Here is a 23607-nt window from a genome sequence, read left to right as displayed (position 1 = left end):
TCAGTCCCAAGTCCCGATATTGATTTTATATCAAACTCTGAGAATCCTGTAACATTTCCCGATAAAAAAAAATTAATATATATTCGATTTATATATATGTATATATATATATATATATATATATATATATATAATTTTTTCTCGTTAATTTTTGTGTGCGCTGTCGTTGCGCAAATCACGACGATCCGACCTATCTTATATTTAATTGCGGCTTAAGAGAGACACGGGGATCTTATCCCACTGTCCGGGAGAAGCGGATATGTGGCACTAGGAGAGGCACCCGCGAGATGACGATACGTCCTCTCTCATGGACCATCGATCGAATCCTGCGCATTCGGGGGTGGTTGGCCATATTATTCCCCCGCGATCTCTCTTAAACGGCGCCGTGTACCCGCTGCTAGTCGATGCCGCGGATCGTGGGCTTCACTGCCGCGATTTTGGCCTCGCAAGTCGCGGCGTAGATCGTAGATGAACAACATTGTCATCATCATGCGGCTTTGTAATCCGGAGTAGTTAGGCAGCGCGCTCTCGTTCCGATTTCCACTCCTTTTCTTCCCGACTTCTTCTTCATGAAGCCTCGCTTTCGTCCGGGGTCGTTTTTAGTTTAATCATTTTTACGCGTCATTTCTAACTAGGGTCGATCATCGAGAATCAGACAAGCGGGATCTTGTAGGAGAAACGTCCAAGGCGGGCATCAGATTCACTATTCTCTCGGTAAGCACGATTTTTTCATTGATAATACATTAGTACGTTACTTGAGCTAAGACTTTAAGGACTCTAAGATGTTTCACGCACCGTTATTTCTGCGATAGAGAAGTTCGCTCGATATGCAACCACCACATTTCCCAGCACATCTTCATTTCATTCATTGATAATTTACACACGTATTCAAAAATATTCAAAATGCATTTAAATTTGAATAATTAATGTATTGTACTCTTCATCATGTCTTTCCCCAGGATATATACTTATCCTTCAATCCCTCAATCATTGTACAGTATCTAGCTTTTTGTGTGAAAAATTACTACATGTAAGGGATCATAAATAAACGTGCTCGCCGTAGAAGCAACAGATAGAGAAATGGCGAATTTCCGTGGATTTCATATACCCTCTTTCGGAGCAACGGTCAACGTCGCCTGGGAGACCTTGAAGGCCAAATGGCCGGAGAACAGTCCGTGTTTGGAGCTGATCCGCGGCGGCGGTGGCATGGGCCAAGGACATCCTCAAGGCCGCGACGATCAGGGCCAGTTCAAGTCCTTTGACGAGGGCCGCGATAATACCGAGATGATGACCATGAACGGGGACCAGGCGTACCGGGATCAGAACAATGTGGCGATCGCCGAGGATTCCTTCAGCTATCAAAGAAACGGGTAAAGGAAACACATCGCTTCCGAGCTTTTCAAGTTCTTATTCGGATCTAACATATCGCTCCGATTTCAGGGATAAAGTTAAAACCGGAAGCATAAGCAGTGGCGAATTTAGCGAATACGACGAGGGTGGCGGAGAGTTCGGTGGTCCGGGTGTCAAGATCAATGAATGGCAAGCCGCTTGGAACGTTACAAATGCTATCCAGGTATTGTAGGATAAAAAGAATAGTGTCTTCGATAATTTGATAAGAATTAATGCAGAAGAAAGAAACCATCCAAAAGAAAGAAACTAAAAAAAAAAAGAACCGTTATTATAATAAAACATTCCTATTACAATTTTATAACAATTATTAATAATTTTGTTACAATAGGATTATTATATGTTTTAAACGGAATTATTATGTTTATTAATTATTAAACGCATAATTACTACTATGTAATTATGCGTTTTTCTATTAATCTCACTTAAATACACTGGTTTACTTGCGAATTTTTCCCCAGGGAATGTTCATCGTCTCTCTGCCGTTTGCCGTTTTACGCGGCGGTTACTGGGCGATCGCTGCGATGATCGGCATCGCGCACATCTGTTGTTACACCGGCAAGATCCTCGTCGAGTGCCTGTACGAGCTGGACTCGGTGACAGGTCAGCGTGTACGTGTACGAGATTCGTACGTGGCCATCGCCAAAGAGTGCTTCGGGCCAAGATGGGGCGCACGCGCCGTCAACATCGCGCAGATCATCGAGCTGCTAATGACCTGCATCCTGTATGTGGTTGTCTGCGGCGACCTGATGATCGGGTCGTTTCCCGAGGGCGTAATCGACACCCGCAGCTGGATGATGTTGATCGGTATATTTCTGCTGCCACTCGGTTTCCTCAAGTCGTTGCAGCACGTCTCCGTGCTCAGCTTCTGGTGCACGATGTCTCACCTCTTCATCAATGCGATCATCATCGGTTACTGCATCTTGGAGATCGGTGACTGGGGCTGGTCGAAGGTGAAGTGGACGATCGACATGAAGAATTTTCCAATCTCGCTTGGCGTGATAGTCTTCAGTTATACGTCGCAAATCTTCTTACCGACTCTTGAGGGCAATCTCATCGATCGCTCCAAGTTCGACTGGATGTTGAATTGGAGTCACATCGCCGCGGCCGCATTCAAGTCGCTCTTCGGTTGGATCTGCTTTCTGACTTTTCAAAATGACACGCAGCAGGTGATCACCAACAACCTGCACTCGGCCGGTTTCAAAGGTTTGGTGAATCTATGCCTGGTCGTCAAAGCGGTGCTTTCGTATCCATTGCCGTATTACGCGGCTTGCGAACTCCTAGAACGCGCCTTCTTCCGCGGTCGACCGAAAACGATCTTCCCGACCATCTGGACGGTGGATCGCGAACTTAAAGTCTGGGGTCTGGCTTGGCGGGTCGGCGTGATCGTGTTTACTATTCTGATGGCGATCTTCATACCGCACTTCAGTATACTGATGGGTTTCATCGGTTCCTTCACCGGCACCATGCTCTCGTTTATTTGGCCTTGCTACTTTCACCTGAAGCTGAAGAGAAACTCGATGGAATGGAGCGCCGTCGCGTACGATTGCTTCGTCATCTTCCTCGGTATTCTCTTTGGCGTGATTGGCGTCTACGACTCTGGTTCTGCGCTGATCAACGCCTTCGAAATCGGCTTACCTTTTTAAGCGATCTCGCGCCAATTAGGCCATTTTATGTTGTTGCTCTTGTCTTGTACCGAGATATGATATTACGCTCTCGAGAGCTATCGAAATATTCGATTCTAATACATTGCTTGATATTCATGCAACAATTGCCGATGCATACGGGAGACTATATGAAGAGATACTTTAGAATGATAATTTTGATAGAATGTTGCTGTAGGGAAATATATTTTATAATAAAAATTAAAAATTTCTTTCTCTAAATAATATTCTGATCTGACGGACAACTTGTTTTACAAATTGTCGTAATAATATATATTAGAAAGATATACACGGATTATGCGAAATTTCAATTGCGAATAGAATTTTTTTAAAAAGATATAGATTCTCTAACTTTAAGATGCATCAGTGAGTTGAGAATCAAATATTTCATATGCTCGAAAGTAATTAATTAACATAAGAATTTTGTATCTATATTTCTCGCTATTATTATGACATTTTTATAGTCTTTTTAGTGCTGCGTAATTTTGTTTCTCTTATTGTTAGCATAACGAGGATATTTTGAATTTTTTTAAAAATAATTTTGAACCAACTCAATCGATTAAAGTGCAAGAGACCACCGTTTTCCATTCGCATAAAAGTATAATCTGCGCTTGTATTTGTAATGACATGCGTTTTCCGCGCGACAAATTTGCATTTAAATAATCAACGACAACATATCCAAAATTGTTTTTTCTACTGTAATAGCGGACTATTGTGATCTATTTTTAGAAAAATCAAAATTAGACGAGAAAACGTACTATTTTCTATTAATATGTAATTGCATTCTTTTTCGAAAGGAGAAAGTTATCGGCTCTCTAAGTGGCGTAATTTGAAATTCTATTGTATATTTCACGATTTCATCAGGATTGTAACATATCTATAATGCGCGTGTGGGGTTTATCCGTCTTCCAATCCCCGATTTGTTTGACATTCGGGAGCCTGTAGATAAAACGAGAGAGATCTAGGGTGTCTATTAAACATGACAATATATCACGATGTCTTCCACGATGCAGCAGCAAGTAGAGCGCAGCCTAACTATTTACTAGTTGACTACTGTTACAGTTTTTTGGATTTTATAATTGTATGTATCGCTCTGCGAAGTTGTATAACCGTATATAATTTTTATGCGACGCGTTGAATCACGATGGTGGGACGCGACGAGCTCGCGATCGATCGATCTTGATCGCAATTTTTGCGGACGATAATTATTATAGCGATTATGATGAACGCGATAAATCTCTGCCAAATAATTTTTGGGATAGAGCCCGTGTCGTCCCTTCGTCGCGCAAACAATGCGCGGACAATTATGTACAACCGAGTACAATTAGTTGTATGATCCAAGATCTTCCAAGAAATCGTTATAGATCACACGTTAGCTTAAGGAATGAGTATAAAACAACATATAGTAGTTCCATGAAGCTGCAGAATGCTACGGAAGAGCAGATGAATCTACGTTTTACAAAATTCATTTTACACAAGGATAGTTAGAGAGTTTCATACTATATATTTTTGAATCCTGAAATCGTTAAAGATATTTATAAATTTATGGATTTTTTTATAGCGATTGAGTTTTCTCAAAAAATTTTAACAATATGGATTTTTGATACTATAGATTTACAGATTGTTGACTCCATTTAAGTCGAGTTCTTTCTTTTAAATGTTTCGGTTTCCACTTTTCTTTTTTTCTGTCAAAGGCACATATCTGCGTGTATTCTGCAGCCACGGAAAATTTGCAGACTAATTAAAACGCATTAATTAACTGTAAAACGAGTCTTCCAATAATGTCTTCCAGAACGACAATATTAATGAAAATAATATAATATATAATACTATACAATAATAATATAATGATGTATTACTATTTATTGAGCGGGGAGGATCTTTGTCGAATGATACTAAGCGTTATGTTGAAAGCTGTAGATGTTAAGCGTTAACTCGTAAGGCTACATGGGGGTCATGCATAATTGATGTTTCATACCAATGAATATATCAATGACACATAATGTAAGTAAAGTCTCACGCTGTTCATGAAATCAGATTTAGATCGTTACCAAGGGATCATCCTACTTCTTTATATCGACAATAATTATCAAAAGCGGTTGAGTGAGGATTGTGTTGGAATATATTCTCTTCGTAGTTGCCACCTAACGATAGATTTAGTATTTATGCCATTTGTCGTATGAAACTTTGAATATTTTGCTTTGACATACCCCGTTATCGGTCTGAAAGAAAAAAAAAAAATAGAACGAATGTCGCAACATAAAAATCTGTTGTAGAGATTTAGAGAAATAGTTGATCTATTTCTGAATTATGGAGGCGAACCACAAAGAGATATTCCGCGAGTTAATATTTTAATGCGAACAAATATAGGCTTTTAAAACGCTTCTGCAGAAATATTCGTATTTCGTGGCGTTTCGAGAAGGGCAGAACTTCATCGGTATTGTGTAGGCAGAATATATCTATAAACGTTATAAAACGATGTAAAGCGGTCTCGCGTTATGAGAAATATGAAAATATATTATCCGATGTGAATACTGAAGAGTGTGATAATATATTGACAAAATTTTACAAACGTATACTTTACTTCGCCCAGTAATATTATCATTTTATATCTTTCTAAGGAATTAAATTCCTTATACCTTATACAATTTTATATCAAGCTTTTTTTACTTACTCGATTATGTATCTAAGGGGAAAAGGGTATCTCATTGGGTAGATATCTAACTGATGAACAATTAGATTAATTTTATTAACAATATTTTTGTTATAATTTTTTTTCACGTTAGAATAATCTGAAATGCAAAAACTATGGCTGAAAATAACAAAATTATAGAGGCTTAAAATTTTTAAATATTAAATATATGGCAACACCATCTTTCCTAACAATTAGAAAAAATATCTGACAACAGCTTTGAGAGAAATGCTCTTGAAAGCTTTCTTTTTCAGGGAAACTCTTATCTACGCATAATCGTCATTTTCGACGAATCTCGATTACTAGTTTGTAGATCTAGTATTTCTAGTACGATATATATATAAAGTATAAAAAATTAATTATTAAATGTGTGCATATATTTTATATGATTTTACTCTTTTAACTTTATCAATTAAACAATGTAAAGTAAATTTAACTTTATCAATTCAACAATGATTTCAGTTGCATGTGAGCCTCCAAAAATCATATAAAAATCAACGAATCATAAAAACATGGGAAAGAAACAAAAACATAAATAATATCAGGTAATGAGTGAAGTATGTATATATAAATAAATATCTACTAATTATAAACTCAAATAACACATCAATCGATAACAGTTAGTTTTGTTAGATTATCGTATCATATAATTATTGACTGTTATGTCTCAGTTAGAATGTCTGTTAATTTCACAACTTTCGTTAATATAAAACATCCCGTTTTTTTATTGCTCTTATGCCAATTATAAAAATATTCTTTGATTGTCACATGAACAGGGAAAGAATAAATTTTCTTTCGTATTATAATATAAAAACTCGGGGATGTCGCATATAGTAACTATTATTCTGTTATACTTCTATCATTACTATAAAAGTGATACGCTTCTATTAATGTGAAATTGTTCATGTATATATACATACATACATATATATATGCGCGCGCGTGTATGTGTGTGTACACACGAGTGTGTGTGTATATAATGTATATATATATATATATATATATATATATATATGTATATGTATATATATACACATACATACATACATACATATATACATACATATATACTCGAGAATGTGTCATACTACTAAATTCTAGCAGCGATCTCTCGAAAGAAAAATTAAAAATAAAATTAAACAGATAATATAACAGAGTATAAAATTCTGAAAAATAAAAAAATTGCGATATATTATCACTCGGTGGAGTTAAAAATCATCCGCTTTCGAATGCTTGTTCCAACAATAAGAATTTGCTGCAAACTATATTTGAACAATTCGATATTCTCAACTTGTCTGTATTGCCATTTTGACTTTTGAGAAATATATATACGTATGTTTCAACAAATATTTATAAAAGCTTCGTCTCCTATCACACATTATCGGTAACTTATATCTGTAACATTTTATACATTTTATTTTTGCACCTCTTTTTTTATATTACTCTTGAGTTTCAACCACTTTGCTTAAAGCTGTCATTACTTTTTCTACTCGTGAATTTCCTCTTGAGATTCTACCTTATCAACCGCAATGCTATTTACAACATTGCTTTCGTTCTCATTGTTTTCATTTTTGCATTTTCGAGTTTCATTAGTACATTTTATTACATCTTGTTTACTGCTAGTATTAATCTTGTCATCTATAGCTATAACTTTATCTTCTACAACCACAATTTCTTTTTCTTGTAAGCTTTTATCATCACTATTCGTCTTATTATTTTGTTCCGTTATAGAAGACACATCAATTGAAGATGTAATTATAAGATTGTTTGTCTCCACTTTCTCTTCTGCAGAACTTTCTATATTGAGCTTAAAATCATTTTCTTGTTCACTTATATCTTCATTTTGCTTACTATCACAGTTATCACTTAAGATTTCTCCAATTTTCTCCATTGATGAATTATACTCATTATTTTCCAATATAGTTTTATCAATATCATTATTAGCATCACATGACAGATTTCCCACAGATTTAGTCTTATCTCTATCATTATCATTTATATCTTTCATCAATGATACAGTTAAATCTGTTTTGGCAATTTCGTTCTCGGATATTGTATATGTTTGAACAATTTGAGACTCCAATTTGTTTTCCGCTTCTTCACTTATTTTACATATTTCAATTTCGTCTTTGGACACAGGCAGGTCTGAATCTTGTAAAATAAACACACTTCCTTCGTTTGCAAAAGCTTCGCTTTTTTCGTCTATGTATGAATTTAAACTGTCATTCTGATTATCCTTACTTTTTACTTCTGTATTCGCATCAAATTCATCAGAAGAAATTACATTATTTTCTTTTTCGTTTACAACTTCATCATTTTGTAATGGCATTACTATATTTTCCTCAGGCTTTTGGAGCTTAAATTCATTAAATTTCTGTGATTCTTCATGTTCTTTTTGTAGTGATTCTATTTCATGATGTTTCTGTGAATTTTCATTAGCATCTTCTCTCCTAATCTCTTTCTTACGAAAGTAAGGAGGTTTATTACTAAAGTCCTTCTTTTTTGGAGGCTGCGATTTTCGCGAATTATCGTGATAATTACCTTTGGTCTTATCATCATAGGACTTTGGATTTGAAAAAGATTCAGTATCAGCAGAAACCACTTCAACGTCCGCGTGACTGCTATATGTTACGCGACTCCTCTGTCGTGGTCCTACTCGGCCTGTTCCAGCAATACTTAGCGAGTTTACTGAAAAGTGGTAATATTGAAAAGTCTTTATATTTATCTTTTTATATTTAAGAGGAAAAACATTATTGAGAATATATATATATAATACCTTTGACGCTCATGACTGGACCTTTCCCTTGATTCAATGTAACTTTTATGCTTTTGTCGGTAGCGACAACAGTTCTTTCTTCGGAATTGGACGATAAAGGATTTTTAACGTGTCCTTCCTGATGATGCGCGTTATTGGAACGATTTTCATAATTATTATAAAAATGTCTTGAATTTCCTCGATATGAACGATAACCACTACGATTATGGCTTGCATAATCATTTCCTGCAAAGAAGAATTGTATCTTTGCAATAATGAGAACATAGTTTGAAACTCTTCCTGTGTGTATGTGTGTACACTTTTACTTATATAAGCGTCTATTAATTCTCACCGTTCACATAATGTTTTCTATCAAAATCTTTATGATCCTTCTTTACATAATCCCCTAATTTAGCCTCAGATCTTGTCATCTCATTCGCAATATGTGCCTGTAATAAGAACATTTATATAATCTATCGTTTCTACACAGTTAAATTGATCTTTTACACAATGCAGCTTTCACCTTGTCATTATCCCATTCTCTACGCCAATTACCCTCAGCTGTTCTTTGTCTGCTAATGCGATCCTCATCGATACGATTTCTCTCTGCTCTCCAAGCTTCGTATTCCGGCTGATGCTCATCTCTGCGATGACTTCTGTTCATTCTATAATCCTGTTTTAGAAATGAGTAAAATTAAAAAAAATATATATATATAATAACCCCCTTTAGTTACAATTTATCTATAGGCTTTACATACTTTTTGCATTCCATCCTTTCCTCCGGATTTTTTCTTAAAATTGGCTTTTGAATGTTTCTGTCCTTTATTTGGCAAATTGTCCTTTGTATTTTCCATATTGCCTTCTTCTCTCTCAGCATCAGCAAGGAAATTATATTTAGGATCAGGTGGAGGCCCTTGTCCCTGCAAGAAAGTATCAATGCAAATTATTGATAACAATTATTGACACAATTTAAAAGTTTAAAAGTCTTTCTTCCAAAGTTTCCGAATTTAAAAAATATTGATAAATAACATTATTTATTAAATTGATTTGTTATTATACACTCTAAAAATTAATATAACATTTCTATGTTTCATACACGTACCTGAGCAAAAGTATGAACTTTCTTCCCTTCGCCACTCACAGAATGATATTGCTGAGAATGTTCGTGATGCTCTTTAGCAGATTTTGATTTATTATTTGTTCTAGATGGATTAGAAAATTCTGGTGGCTCCTTCCTTTCAGGCCAGTCTGTAGATGGCACCATTTGCACCAATGCATTCAGTTTTGCTGCATTTTTTTTATCTTCTTCCACTTCCTATGCAACAAAATTCGTTATTTCCCACATAGAATAATTGATTAATTATTCACTTGACTCATACCTCATGTCTCCTTCTAATCTCTTCATTCTGTTGTCTTATCTTGTTGATTTTCTCTTCAAGTGCATTGTCTGCCATCTGCAATATAGAGATCGCCGAGTCAGTAGATTATAAATATATATACGACAAATTACAAGCGAATTATCCCAGTCTTTCATTAAAAATTCTCATCAGAAATATATCGCGAGAAAAATATATATTTAAACGCGATAATACAATATTTCGCACACACAAATCATCTAATGAACGATTAAATTAAACCTTCTGCTCACACGTATGCTCTGTACAATGAGCATTCGTGTCACGTCTCTGCAAGCCGCGAAAGGAATGTCACTTCCGAATTCCCCGTCCTCTAAATAGCCATGTCGCGGTTGCGAGCACGCACGAAATTTCCTCGAATCATCCGCGCTACTCTGTCTAAACGCTTTATCTCTCTCAAAAAAAAATTGCAGAATTCAACCAGATCTCTTCCGACATGATCGGGATTAGGCAAATGTAAAAAATCAAGCGAGTCATTATTCTCGTCGCGAATGAATTGGCGATGCGCACAAATTCGTCGCATACTGATTTATACGACGTCATACGCGAATACGAAGAAAAATTTTCCAATCCCATTAAAATCGCGCGTATGCATTACTTCGTTAGCGATAAAATATCGTGCGTATTTTATGCGCGCGCGCGTGCGTGCAATACCGTTAGGACGAATTTATGCTATTCCAAATTTTAAAGTTAAATGATGTATATATTGATACAAGACTGTGATATGACGTAAGGAACTTCGTAATGATCATAAATATGCATTTAGCGAGATTTAATTCTGGATTCTGTTGCAATTGTGCTTTAGGTTAGATTAAGATACGATTAATAATAGAATTAATAGTACGGTTAATAATAACGTACGGTAATCGGATGCTGTGGAAATATACTGGACCGAGTGATGAGTGATGAGGCTGACTGGAAGGATTCAGAACATCACACAGGTGACACAGGAGTACGAGACGGTTATGTCAGGTAGATACGCGAATCGCGAACAAATTCGCATCTCGAAGCTTCGGAATATCGGAATCTCGAAATATCTGTCACTTCTGCGCGCGGCGCATGCGCCGCATCACGTGACCTTACCGACCGATGTCGGTAACGTCATGCGACACGACATCTATGATATTGTTATAGTACTTAAATCACAATAGTCCAATGGCCAAATGAGCACTTTTTCCGCTGAACGCGTTATAAGCTACGAGTTATAACCTATAAGTTATAATCTCTATATTTAATTTAATTTAAATAGTTTATTATCACGATAATTATATGTATTATGCAAAAAAAATATCGATATATGATAATCGAAATCTAATATTTCATATCTTGCTGCGATCCGGTGAACGAAGCGTGACTAACCGCGATATAATGTATGAAAAATCGTTGAAAAATATTAAGGATATTTTTAATAATCACTTATCATGACGAACGAGGATAATGTATGGAATGAACTAGCGAGCATTCCCGCCGATCCTCCTGAAACAAGAGACAAATGTCAGCAATGCAAGTAAGTGTGGAAATATATGTATATATTGTTGTCATACATATAAACTGAAAATCATGCAATCTTAAAATTTTAGAAGCTTGTGAGAAGCAAAATTTTTTTAGTTTTAATAATATATATCTTTCTGTAGGAGACCTATACAAGTATGCTGGTGTCCAGGTTTACCAAAACAACGTCTTAATCCAGCATCAAGAATAATAATCCTACAGCATCCGGCAGAGGCAAAGCGTTGCTTGCGTACAGTGCCAATGCTCACATTAGCATTGGAATCAGGAAAGTGTCTAATCTTCAGGTGAAAACACTCATAATTAGTCAAATCATACTTAAATTTTCTGTACGTAAATCTCGATTGCATAAAATTTCAGGAAATTATTTTATTCTTGTTTAAGGGGAAAGAAGTTTCCATTACCTAAGCATGAAGGTCTACCAGAAATATTAAATGATAAGAATACTATATTACTATATCCATCACCTGGAGCTATTGCACTGGACACACTAGATCCAGTTGGAATTAATGAACAAGAGGCATACAATTTGGTTCTGCTGGATGGAACATGGCCACAAGCAAAAGTAAATCATTAATTACATATTTCACATTAAATGTAATTTAGATTTTCGAAGAATCTAAAAAAATCGCGTGTTTAAAAAAAAAGAAATTTATTAAGTAAAATAAATTATTAGTTTTCAATATTTACTTTCCTGCAGGCAATATATCACTCGAGCCCGGCTTTATATTTTTTGCGAGCTTGCAAGCTGATTGGTGTACCCACTAGTCAATATGTGATCAGGACACAGCCAACAGAAGGTTGCCTCTCGACTTTGGAAACTGGTGCGAGTGCGCTCTCAATTTTAGAAGGCGATCCCGAATTAAAAGAAAAGATGTTGGGTCCATTGCATTATTTATGTAGGCAAGTATAACTAAACTTCTGTTAAGCATCCATAATTATAAAGTATTTTCTCATTAAATAGGATTTTTTATAGTGCTTAAAGAAAAAAACTAATCAAGAAACTTACTAATTTACGTAAAAATGACATCACACACATACATACATCATAATTATCATAATTATAAAAACCACTTTAAAAATAATTAGTTTGTATCTTTTATATAAATTGTACCAAAGTTTATCAATAAGATTATTTTACTTTCTAGGTTTCAGTTAGAAAATGGTGCCGTAACACACCAGAGTAAGGAATTTCTCATCAAACAAAAAAATTATCCCAAATTAATCGGCAAGAGACTCGCCAAACAATTGCGCATATTACCAGATAATACCTCGTAACATTAGGACAGATTTTAACATTTTATATATACATCTCGTTACATTGATTTAGAATATCTGTAAATATGTTCATATCAAACATATTTTTGAAACATTCATTAATACAACCAAACAAACATTTATTAATGCAATTACAATCAAATACTCATCGATATAATCAAATATTTGTTAATACCCTAAAATCAAAATCTACTTCACCATGTTGCGGAACGAAAGTGAATGACCACGAAAGTGAATTTCTTTCTTTCATGACGTCAGATATCTTATGAAATAAATGTACACCCTGTCTTGTATATGGATCCCAAGACATGCGCTTACCAGGTATCACTTCTTCGATCGGACCGCAAGATACCGACAAATCTGAATCTAATTGCCAATCTATCCATACAGCGACGCCATTGCAGGAGCCATTGCTATAAACAGATAAATACATAAAATGTTATCACTAATAAAAGATTAATATTTATTTATTTTTAAAAATATCCTGACGACTGAACATATTTTCTTTTGTAATTATAAGTGAGCATCATATATAAGTGCGCAAAAAAACATTAATGTGTATCTAAATAGTTTAATAGAAAATATAGTAAATAGAAAAAGTCAGACAAGAGCGAAAGGTTTGATTCTTGGTTCGGTCACTCGCATGTCTGCTTTTCTCGTTCATATACCTCTATATTTTCTCGTAACCTATATTTTTAAAATCAGTAAAAAAAGAAAAGATACATACCTTAAAATCGGAACCTCGCCTGATACTTCAATGCGCTCGAAATTTACATTTCGCGTAAGATCGAGTTCTACAATATCGAAGGATGAAGATAATGCCTTGCAAGGATACTCCCAAAGTGGCTGCGCTTCTACGGGATTGTCACTTTTATCGCTAGACATCTGAAAATAAAATGCGATACTCTTTTAGTATCACGAATAAAATACGAAAGAAGAGAATAACTTAATAAATAGTTGCGAACTTGCACGAGCCTATCGAAGGAAGACAAGTCGAAGCCCTCACATATGCCGACGGGAGCTCTTATTTTATGTAGATCCTTGAACTCGACAGCGGCAGCCTTGATCGTTGCTATGATCGGCATTCTTGCGATACTCGGCGGATATCTAGAGGCATGATACCAGAATATCAGATTTTCCCATGGTACGATAGAGCTCAGAAAATACGGTTCGCCGAAAATGAAGTTGATCTCGCTGGCGCCCGGTAGATCATCGACCGACTTGACAATCTTTATCTGTTCGGAGAGCCCGTTCGTCCGTACAAACATCTCCATAGTTTTTTGCGACAGGGAGTTCTGTTCCAGCAGAAATACTTTCGCTCCCATCTTCGCGGCGGCGAGAGCCAGTAAGCAACCGTCCGAGAGGCAGAGACAAACGCTATTGAAAGTAATCTTCTTCCGCAAGGCCTGTACATACTTTTTATTACGGATCATATCGTTCAATTGACCGATACGCGTCCGTGAATACGCGATATGCGCGTTACAATCACATATAGGCCTCGGAAAATCCGGAATCTTATCTCTGTGAAAAAAATTTTTCTTTTTTGTTTAATATACAGTAAAGATTGAATTAAAAGATTGTTTTTTTAGATTAATAAAAAAGATCAAACAAAAATTAATAATTATAATTTAAAAAATAAGAAAAATAAAAGAATATATTTTATGAAGAACATAAAGATACAAAAGGCAATTTAAATATTACGAAAGAAATGGAAGCTTACATAGGTCCATTCAACAATTTAAACCAGAAAGAATATTCGTCATGGTAACCGATAAGATTGACTTCGACGCCGCGTATGATAGGTATTTCTTCCGGGAGATAATAGACAGCTTGCATCCAATGATCCCTCCAAGGTATCGACTCTGCGGCCTCTTCTAAACGTAATTTATCTTCCTTAATGTCGTCAGGTACATTTGGATGTTCCCATATAGGTGCACAACTCAGTAATACCTATGAAAATTGTACAAAATATAAAAATTACAAAAATGAATAGAAAAGAAAATGATATGAATAATATATCAAGCAAGTTCATTTTACTTGATTATCTGTATCCATGTTCAGATCCCACCACATAAAAATTGCATGCGCGGTTCCACTTGCTATCGATTTTACGCGCATTGATACTTTTTCATTATACAATAAGGGCTCCTTGCCAGACCAGTTAAACCTGAAATACATTTTCTATATTAATATAGCAAAAAATTATTATAAAAATTTAATTTATACACACAATTCATTACTAATATATAACTTTATATTTAAATATAGTATTGAGTTTTCAGAAAAATGAAAATTCGAAAAGGAAACAATCTTTACTTGAAAATAGGCTGTGGCGGCAGTAAAGGCACAAAAGTGTTGCGAGGGAGACGAGACAGTTGCATGTCATGTACCGCTGCAGCACCAGAGCATGCTTGAATAGCTGCTGGAGCATCAACCAGCATTTCTCCATTTTTAATAGGCTTCACTCGATTCCAACTACAGACTTTTGAACTCTCGACTACTTGTGCCCATACTGTTCCACTGTGTGGCACGACTATGCTACCTTCCTGATATAGAAACACAAAATGAGTATGGATCTCGAAGCGACAAAGTTATATACAACACCAATCGCTTGAGCATTACCTCGAGAAGAACTTTGTGAGCATGTCGAAACGTTGATAACGCTCCTTCGCCAATTAGTTCTGTGTCGAACACTTCAGTGACTAGAATATTCGCTCGCTTTGGTATATCACCGCCTTTTCCGACTGTCATTTTCGTAGAATGTTTACGAATCAACTTAATTCTATTCTCGAAACCGTTCTCCTTTATCACTTTTGCAGCACAATTGGCCATCGGTATGAAACCCTACAACGAGATGATCCTTTGTATAGGCAAAACTTTGGAGAAAATGTCAAATTTTTTTTTACCTCGCACGCTGTTACAGTGTCTGCTCCACATCTTACAGCCATCATCGATAGCAATCCTGTCCCAGTGCCTATATCAAGCACATTAGCCTCTTCACCCGCTTGGTGTTTCTTCTCAATAGCAGCTTTGAGAGCGATACAATATTTATTATTCTGTCAAAGAAAATATGAAGAATACTTTAATTCTGCTAGTTTAGAATTAATGTATATAATGTCATTCAATTTTAAGAATGTAAAGCAATCATAAAAAAATACTTACTCGCTCATGATCATGTAGCATGTCTGCAAAGGAAGACCTAGCTACTTCTTGATGATAATCATAATCTTGATCTTTCTTCTCCCATGTGGCAAGACCAGTGAGAGGATTTAAGCACTGTGTAAATACACTCATGTTTTGCTTCAATAACAATGTTATTAAAGAGACTTTTAACATTCAAAACACAAAGACAGATAAATAAAAGATTCATTTAAACATGTGCTAAATATTTGTGATAAATATTTGCTCTCACTCTATTTCAATTCTTTGTACCTGCAAAAAAAAATAATTCTTTCTAACTATATAACACTATAAATTTCAAAACATTTAACGTATAAAAAATATTAAATCTCAATCATCTCGTTACTACTTGTTTTTTTTTTATCTTGTAAACTACATCATTCTGAAACATTGGACAACTCTTATATAAAAACTTACTGGCAATACATAGGACGAACTGCTGCGGATAACAATAATAATATATTCAGGCTACCATGTATGTCTTGAATTGTTAACAATTTATGAGCTATTAGTATAATTTTATTTTCTCTCCATTCCAATGTTCCAAAAACTTTAAAAATACGAGATTTTTCCTGCAAATATATCATTGTAAAAAAGTTAATTTAGAACTTTTCTTATAAAAATTACTTTAAATTTATGGCAAAATTCAACAAAACATTATTTTTAATTTTATATGCTATCCTAAAATAATATATATGTATTTTGTACATGTATATGTATCTTACTTCAATGTTTTTTGGTATTATACACAATATAAATTATAAATGAAATTCTGTCTTAAAGTTTTGTTACAAATTATGGATTGTCTAAAGTGACTTTTATTTAAATAATATGTTTTTATTACACAACAATATTGTAAATTAACAAACAAAAGATTACATTGAAAAGAATATCATATACAAAAAAAGAAATGAAATATATGATCTACTTGCTAAAAAAAAAAAAAATTAATCGCTTTACCCATATAGGTATCTGCCGTCCCTTGCCGTCCTTAAAATAAACGGCATCCACTGGAAGTCTCTCCAAGCTGAGGATAACGTTTGCTTCGCTATCAGACGAAATACTCTGCAATTGGACAATTCGTGCCGCGCCGGGAAGAATCTCACCGATCGTCTGCACGCTTTTTATATAATTCTCCTCGTAGTTGGACAGAGATACGTATCGAGGAATATCCTCAATCAAAATAGAAATATGTGGAATACCGGATGGCAAGAGGTTCTCACGAACAGCCAAACACGCCGGCCAAGGAGGTTTCATACACACCTGTTTCGTGCGTTCCATGTTACCTGTCACCTACGAGATACGCTAAATCCCCTACCACTCAAGAGAATTGCAGGGATGCGTTCAAAAATTTTACTCGCAGAATAGAGTAGTATTCCAATGACCAATCAAAACAAAAGAAGCAAAGATTTCTCTATTCTGATTGGTCCATTAAAGGTATTTTATCGTATGGGTAAAATTTCTGAACATATCTCAAATGTAATAAATACTCACTATAAAAATCGACCAATCATTCATAAAGAACGTAGCAATAAATGCAGTACCCTTTACAATAACATTTCATCGATCAACAATAGAGTTCTATTGTATGTACAATATATTTATCGTTAGGCTCTGCGTACAATAGAGAAAATATCAGGAATAGGAATAAAATATTAAATATCAGGAGGAGCAATTTGGAATTATTTTACTTCAAACAAGGAAACTGAATGGATTAATTATTTATAATTTTTATTTTTTTTTATTTCATTATGCATTAATCCATTCCGTTGCCTCGTTTGAAGTAAAATAATTCCAAATTGCTCCTCCTGATATTTAATATTTTATTCCTATTGTACGCAGGGCTTTATAAAAAAGATATATGAGAAAATATAGAATTTTCTCAGATTTTGTTCTAATATAACGTTGGATAAAATTATATTTATATTTATTATATTTTTGTTGTATTTCCATTCACATTTTCTGTTTTTTTCTATCTTATTATGAAAGAAATTGTGCTAAAACGAATTTTAATGTTTATCTTTCTCCATTACATCTAACATACAACAATGTATTATGTACAAAATTATATAACTCAAATGTATGTACATTTATGTACAGTAAAGTATAAAATACATCCCCCGCATATCATATGCCTAAGATATGCTATAATGTATATACAATTGAGTTTCACTAATTTGTGTTTCTTAATACCAAGATTATAAGGATCTGTATGCACTTTTTACAAACAATTCTACAATAATTTGGTTTTTATATTTTGATGAAGATACTTCATCAATTTGCATTAAATATTAACTTTATAGAAATGATATATTACGGTAAGAGCAGTAAGATTGTATAAAAATACAATCTTGTCAAAAATTTGATTAAGATTTTTATACAAGCACTTTCAAAATCTTTTGCCTCAAGTATAAATCACTAATAATTTGGCAATGTTTATAAACAAAATCACAATGATTACATATATCTACTTTTTCTTTAATTATACAATAGTCATGTACTCTGGAGTTAGGTCGATCCGCATTGGATCGACGGGATACGATGTCAGGACGCGAACTTTTTGTCCGTCTTGGGTCATGAATTCGATTGTCTGTTCACCATCTGCGATTCCAGTCTGCTCGACATTCCCCAATTGATTAATGGTTGCGACTGCAGTGGCATCAGTGTTCTCGTCCTAAACAATCGTTGACGCATTTATCGCGAATTATAATATTATTTTATTATTTAATTAATATACAAAAAAAAATTAATTATGAGATTTAAAAAAAGTAAACATATACAGAGAGATATAAGTTTATGGAGACTCAGAAGATTTTATAAATCTAACGTTTTATTGATCTAAAAAATGGAAGATTTATGAAAAAGAAATATTTTGCAATTATTTACATAAAATTGCAAATTTGAAATTACCTCGAGAGCTTGGACGATTGCTTCCGCGTCGGCCTGAATTCCCGTCTCCATCCCCTCTTTGTTCACATTAGGGTGTGTAACAATGCTGTTTTCTGCTGCGACAGCAGCCTCTTCATCGATGTGAATATTTAATGCTTGAAGATGTTGCGCAAATATTCCAGGATGAACTCTAATGATCTGACCATCGTTCAATTGGCTGATGAAATGTCCTTGAGAAAGAAGCTGTCGAGCTTCTTGGATGGATATTTGAATCGGATTTCCATGTTCATCGGTAATCTGAAAATAATGATAGATTTTTTGGAACAAGAATACTATTAAGACTATTTTATTCTTTTAAAATTTATCTAAAAATCAAGGTTACAGTAGAGATACAAATATTCACTTATATAAATATTCTATCTTACTTACTTGTAATTGTAAATCTGATTCCGATAGTTCTATCTCCGACTGATCCTCATTATTGCTAGCTGTATTATTTACAATTTTATCGGCAATTATTTCGTCGTTCTCATCGTCCAAACGTGGTAAGAAATTCGCATTTGTCTTCGTTTCGTCTTTATTTTTAATTATGCCAGCATCAACTACATTTTGTCAAATTAATAATTGATTAATCAATTAATGTATGTCATAAATTAATATGTATAATTATCAAATTAATATAATTGAATGCATACGGAAGTGCAACGTTCGCGATTCATTAGGATTATTAGGATCCTGATAGGACACGTAATAGATCTGTTGAATCCCATCAGTAGACGCTTCATCAGTGGCGATCACTTGCGTCATTTGTTCATTGAGCACAGACTGTTCATCATTCTCCTGCGAGTTTGGCAGGATTTGCCATACTTCGCCGATCGGAGATTCTTCCGAGCCGTCTATGGTTAATACCTTATTCTCCCTGTGCACCTGAGGAAATTGATATTTATTAGTAATTGCTAGACAATTGAGATTAGCGATCGAGAAGAATCTAAAAGAATGAAATCGCTACAATACCTTTTTGTGCTTCGTCAGATTTGAGCAATCGGCGAAAGCCTTACCACATAAATCGCAGGAATAAGGCTTCTCACCTACGAAAAAAATAAAATAATTACAATGACTTGACATGAGATTTTCATCTATATACCTTTTTGGCAAAATTTTCTCTTTTTAATTGTAAAGAAATTAAAGTAAATAAAAAAAAGGATTCACATTTCTATGATCTTTACGTTCTCGTGTACATGATATATGTCACATTTACCGGTGTGTAAACGAAGATGTTTCTTCAGCGCCCATTGCTCTGTAAATCCGCGATTGCAGTGGGTGCATTGAAACGGACGTTCACCTTTGTGCCGGCGCACATGACATTTCCACGTATCCTTATGTAGAAAACATTTCGCGCAAAACTCGCATTTCCACGGCCGTTCGCCAGTATGCCGTTTTACGTGCAGCCTAAATTGCGATGACGTGGTGAATTTTCGGCCACAGAAGTCACAGGAATACGGCTTTTCGCCAGTGTGGATGCGCATATGTTCCTGTAAATTGCCATTCTGCGAAAAGCTCTTGTGACACACATCACATTTGTACGGCTTTTCACCATCATGCCACCTAAAAAACGATCCATTTACAAGATATAAAATTGATCTTATGCTATTAAAATCTTGATAAAAATCTTGATTTAGTTGAAAACCTAACCTTTGATGTAATGTGAGACTAGTCTTGTGTGCAAACTGTTGGTTGCAACGCTCGCAGAAATACTTCTTCTCGCCCGTATGAGTGGACTGATGATTAATCAGATTCGCTTTTGTTTTGAAGCTCGCATTACAGGACTTACAAATGAACGGCCGATCATCCGAGTGTACCAACTGATGCCGCTGGAGTAATTGCTTGTGCTTGAAACTTCTGTTACATTTGTTGCAAACAAAACGACGTCCATTGTTGTGCTCAGCTTCCTTATGATACACAACGGAACTGGGATGGTTTAATACCTTGCCACAAATATCACAGGGAAATTCCTTGTTTGATTTAATTTCCTGCAACGTGAATAAGGTTTAAAGAGTGTGTAAAAAAGTACTTAAAGTAATTAAAAATAATTCGTGTCGCTTGAATAATTATTAAATTATATTATTATCATTTCATTGTGTAAATCATAAAATGCAAACCTTATGTGTGGTCATGTGCATCTTCAAATTCGACTGATTTGTGAAATCCTTGTTGCAAACGTCGCACATAAATTTCTGTAATTCATGCACCATTCTCATGTGCAGTTCATACTCCTGTTTCGATTCGAAATGTTTGTCGCATCTTTCGCACATATAAATCGCATTGCTGGAATCTTCTTTCATTGTTGTTGTAGTGGCATCCTGCTCTGCACTGTGCGTCTCTAATCTCTCGAGTTCGGTGTCTTGTACTTCGTTATTTCCTTCAGCGAGATTTGAATTATGCTGAGTCATCTTTTGATGTAATTCTAGGTTCTCTTTACTATTAAAACGCGTCTTACATTGTATGCACTCATATTTGTTGTCCTTATGGAAACTTCTGGAAATAGAGAAAAAGTGGTATATCTGTTAAATATGATTATTTTAAATTAAATATTTTATTTTTATAAATTAACCTCTGACTTTTTCTGTCATGTCTTTCGGATCAGCGTTAAATGAAAATCTTTAGTGTAGTCATGTTAATCGAAGGCACATAAAAAATATTACTTTAAGACTTAAAATTTTGACCAAATTCTCTTGAATATAAAAATACATTTTACATATATAAAATTCAAAAATTACAGAATCGGAAAGAAAATCAAGATATCAGATTAAGTCCACAGAAATCAAATAATTCTCTCAAGTTTTAGAATTCGAAATGTATGTAGAAAATGACATTTACTTGTGTACTATATATCTGCTGCGTTGTAGAAAATTTCTACCACAGAGCTGACATGTGAATTTGTTTTTTCGACGACGAAGTTTCGATTTTGATCGTGCTCTTCCACGATTCATGATCACCACTTCACCCAAGTTTTTACCTTCCTGCGTTTCGAGACGACCAATTACTTCTGTGAAATATACATAAGATATAAAAATATCTAGAGAGTAATTCTTCTTTACACTTTTATTTGTTATATGTACCTTCCTGACCATCTTGGACGGAAGCATTTAATGGTTCCTCCGAATCGTCGAGCATCTCAAAGTCTTCGTCGTCTTCCTCATCGATTACGCCTTCCTCCTTGAATATCCTTTCCAGTTCTTTTCCTTGCACCGCTTCCATAAACCTGTGCAGATTCATCGATTATCAATGATCATAAAAAGACAATAATTTGCATACTTTTATCCCAATATACCTTTTGGGAACTTTGCGTTTCCTTCTCCGTCTACCATCACCATCCACTTCTTCAACCTCTTCTTCTTGCTTATCTTCCTCACCTTGACTCACAGCTTCCACATTCTCTTTCGTCTTTTAAAAAACATATAAAAATAAGGAAGCTATAATACAGAAAATAATAAAAGTTATTAAAATTTATTACAAACCAAAGATTCGGCCTCTGCTTGTACTTTGGGTGGACGTCCGCGTTTTCTCCGAGGCTTAGTTAAGCCTTCCATTTGTAGACTCATTTCATGCTCTGCTGCATATATAGATCCATCTGGCATTACTAAAATCATACAATTTCATACATAATCATTTAAATTATATAAAATATTCTTTTGTATAAAATATACTTAAAAAGAAGATCATATTACTTTTGATAATGATTTGCTGTTCATACTGTTTATCCTCATTGCACGAAGTTATACTATCCATTTCCACTCCTTCTGTTTCATGCTCTGCACTCTCCTTCTTATTGCGTAAGCGTTCCGCTCTGCGGTGCTGCTCGACTTGATATTTCCAGAGTTCACGTAACTTGCGCTGACCAACCACCAATAGGTCAAAGAATTGTGCCGTTGCCTCCAGCTGGATATTACATCCCGGACAAATTGTCTGTGGTAATTTGCCATCATCTCGAATCTTAAAATTAAAGGTATATTATAGAAACAATTACATAAAATACACAAATAATTTGTAATCTATATTAAAAACCTTTTCATTTAGTATTTATATGATAAAACGGTGAGAGAGATGTTCTGTCAGTAGAATAACTGTTTATCCTTAAGTATCAACATGGGGACAACACATTTATAATATTTAATGCATGAACCTGATTACTGCATAAAATACAAAAATAATTAACTGTCTCACTTAACAAGAAAAGAGGAAAAAGAAAAAAAACTGACGAACGATCAAACGAGCGATATACGATAAACATTTGATCAGTGCAGTAGCAAAATCAGTAGTAGGAAATCAAGTTGAGGTCTATTTAACCGGCATTTAAAAAAAGGATGCAGCGTCCTACCTTGAGCGGCAGATAACGATTCACCAGTGAACACAAATCCGACTCGCCTGTTTCATTGGCGAACAGATGCTCGTTGCCGTTGTCCGCCGCGCACAATCGGCAGATCGTCGAATCGTATAGAAACACGTCCATGTTCCCGATGATCGCAACGGAGCACCGGACGCCGAATTCTTCCCGAATATGTCGAAATTGATCGGAAGAAAAAAAAAGATACTACGAATTCATGTGGAGTTAGTATCGATATACATTACGTTTTTATTATTATGTATATATAATGTCGCATAAACACGCGTATCTGCTTCAACAGAAACGTGTCGCGTAAAGGTTAGGTCGAGCATTCGCTCTCGCTCGTTAGCGTTAGCGCTGCTTTCCAGTAACATTGCTGGCAACATAAATCAACTCTGGTGACATCTCAAAATTCCCCGCAAAATTTTCTAGTG

General features: G+C 34.9%; 6 protein-coding genes across 12 annotated transcripts; 2 read left to right on the top strand and 4 right to left on the bottom strand.

The window, feature by feature from the left end:
* Positions 1-261: 261 nt before the first annotated feature.
* On the top strand, positions 262-5790 carry Vgat (vesicular GABA transporter). Of its 2 annotated transcripts, XM_070310065.1 has the most exons (4): positions 262-714; positions 1064-1370; positions 1441-1573; positions 1869-5790. In XM_070310065.1, exons 2-4 carry the CDS (start codon positions 1081-1083, stop codon positions 3051-3053), a joined length of 1608 nt encoding a protein of 535 aa, XP_070166166.1. In that variant the 5' UTR covers positions 262-714; positions 1064-1080; the 3' UTR covers positions 3054-5790. The 2 variants fall into 2 exon arrangements, with proteins under 2 accessions (XP_070166166.1, XP_070166167.1); XM_070310066.1 differs by lacking the exon at positions 262-714 and having other exon boundaries at positions 729-1370.
* A 1014-nt stretch (positions 5791-6804) lies between these two features.
* LOC138940466 (myb-like protein X) lies at positions 6805-11129 on the bottom strand. 3 transcript variants are annotated; one of them, XM_070309386.1, is made up of 8 exons: positions 10795-11129; positions 9898-9972; positions 9621-9833; positions 9277-9438; positions 9042-9191; positions 8871-8967; positions 8540-8764; positions 6805-8451 (listed from the first exon to the last, which is right to left on the bottom strand). In XM_070309386.1, the coding sequence occupies exons 2-8, from the start codon at positions 9970-9972 to the stop codon at positions 7250-7252; spliced, it is 2124 nt and encodes a 707-aa protein (XP_070165487.1). In that variant the 5' UTR covers positions 10795-11129; the 3' UTR covers positions 6805-7249. The 3 variants fall into 3 exon arrangements, with proteins under 3 accessions (XP_070165487.1, XP_070165486.1, XP_070165488.1); XM_070309385.1 differs by lacking the exon at positions 10795-11129 and adding an exon at positions 10167-10536; XM_070309387.1 differs by lacking the exon at positions 10795-11129 and adding an exon at positions 10156-10535.
* On the top strand, positions 11102-13261 carry Dtwd2 (DTW domain containing 2). 2 transcript variants are annotated; one of them, XM_070309390.1, is made up of 5 exons: positions 11102-11440; positions 11568-11729; positions 11803-12007; positions 12143-12345; positions 12591-13261. In XM_070309390.1, exons 1-5 carry the CDS (start codon positions 11355-11357, stop codon positions 12718-12720), a joined length of 786 nt encoding a protein of 261 aa, XP_070165491.1. In that variant the 5' UTR covers positions 11102-11354; the 3' UTR covers positions 12721-13261. The 2 variants fall into 2 exon arrangements, with proteins under 2 accessions (XP_070165491.1, XP_070165493.1); XM_070309392.1 differs by having other exon boundaries at positions 11103-11440; positions 11827-12007; positions 12591-13260.
* On the bottom strand, positions 12819-16146 carry Art7 (arginine methyltransferase 7). 2 transcript variants are annotated; one of them, XM_070309388.1, is made up of 9 exons: positions 15883-16146; positions 15627-15776; positions 15343-15564; positions 15037-15266; positions 14758-14887; positions 14441-14670; positions 13686-14241; positions 13448-13605; positions 12819-13133 (listed from the first exon to the last, which is right to left on the bottom strand). In XM_070309388.1, exons 1-9 carry the CDS (start codon positions 16054-16056, stop codon positions 12878-12880), a joined length of 2106 nt encoding a protein of 701 aa, XP_070165489.1. In that variant the 5' UTR covers positions 16057-16146; the 3' UTR covers positions 12819-12877. The 2 variants fall into 2 exon arrangements, with proteins under 2 accessions (XP_070165489.1, XP_070165490.1); XM_070309389.1 differs by having other exon boundaries at positions 13686-13827.
* LOC138940469 (uncharacterized) lies at positions 16050-17188 on the bottom strand. The gene is made up of 3 exons (XM_070309393.1): positions 16861-17188; positions 16318-16472; positions 16050-16152 (listed from the first exon to the last, which is right to left on the bottom strand). The coding sequence occupies exons 1-3, from the start codon at positions 17179-17181 to the stop codon at positions 16134-16136; spliced, it is 495 nt and encodes a 164-aa protein (XP_070165494.1). The 5' UTR covers positions 17182-17188; the 3' UTR covers positions 16050-16133.
* A 1153-nt stretch (positions 17189-18341) lies between these two features.
* On the bottom strand, positions 18342-23518 carry LOC138940716 (zinc finger protein 287). 2 transcript variants are annotated; one of them, XM_070309849.1, is made up of 14 exons: positions 23168-23518; positions 22518-22782; positions 22308-22429; positions 22121-22233; positions 21909-22051; positions 21667-21835; positions 20949-21324; positions 20482-20819; positions 20048-20394; positions 19804-19877; positions 19485-19716; positions 19219-19391; positions 18811-19086; positions 18342-18574 (listed from the first exon to the last, which is right to left on the bottom strand). In XM_070309849.1, the coding sequence occupies exons 1-14, from the start codon at positions 23297-23299 to the stop codon at positions 18383-18385; spliced, it is 2952 nt and encodes a 983-aa protein (XP_070165950.1). In that variant the 5' UTR covers positions 23300-23518; the 3' UTR covers positions 18342-18382. The 2 variants fall into 2 exon arrangements, with proteins under 2 accessions (XP_070165950.1, XP_070165951.1); XM_070309850.1 differs by having other exon boundaries at positions 23215-23294.
* Positions 23519-23607: the final 89 nt, after the last annotated feature.

The sequence above is a fragment of the Polyergus mexicanus genome, unplaced genomic scaffold, assembly GCF_030449975.1.
Source record: "Polyergus mexicanus isolate NDT 795.1 unplaced genomic scaffold, iyPolMexi1.0 SCAF_17, whole genome shotgun sequence".
Classification (NCBI taxonomy): Eukaryota; Metazoa; Arthropoda; class Insecta; order Hymenoptera; family Formicidae; genus Polyergus; species Polyergus mexicanus.
This window is presented reverse-complemented; position numbering and strand designations above follow the sequence as displayed.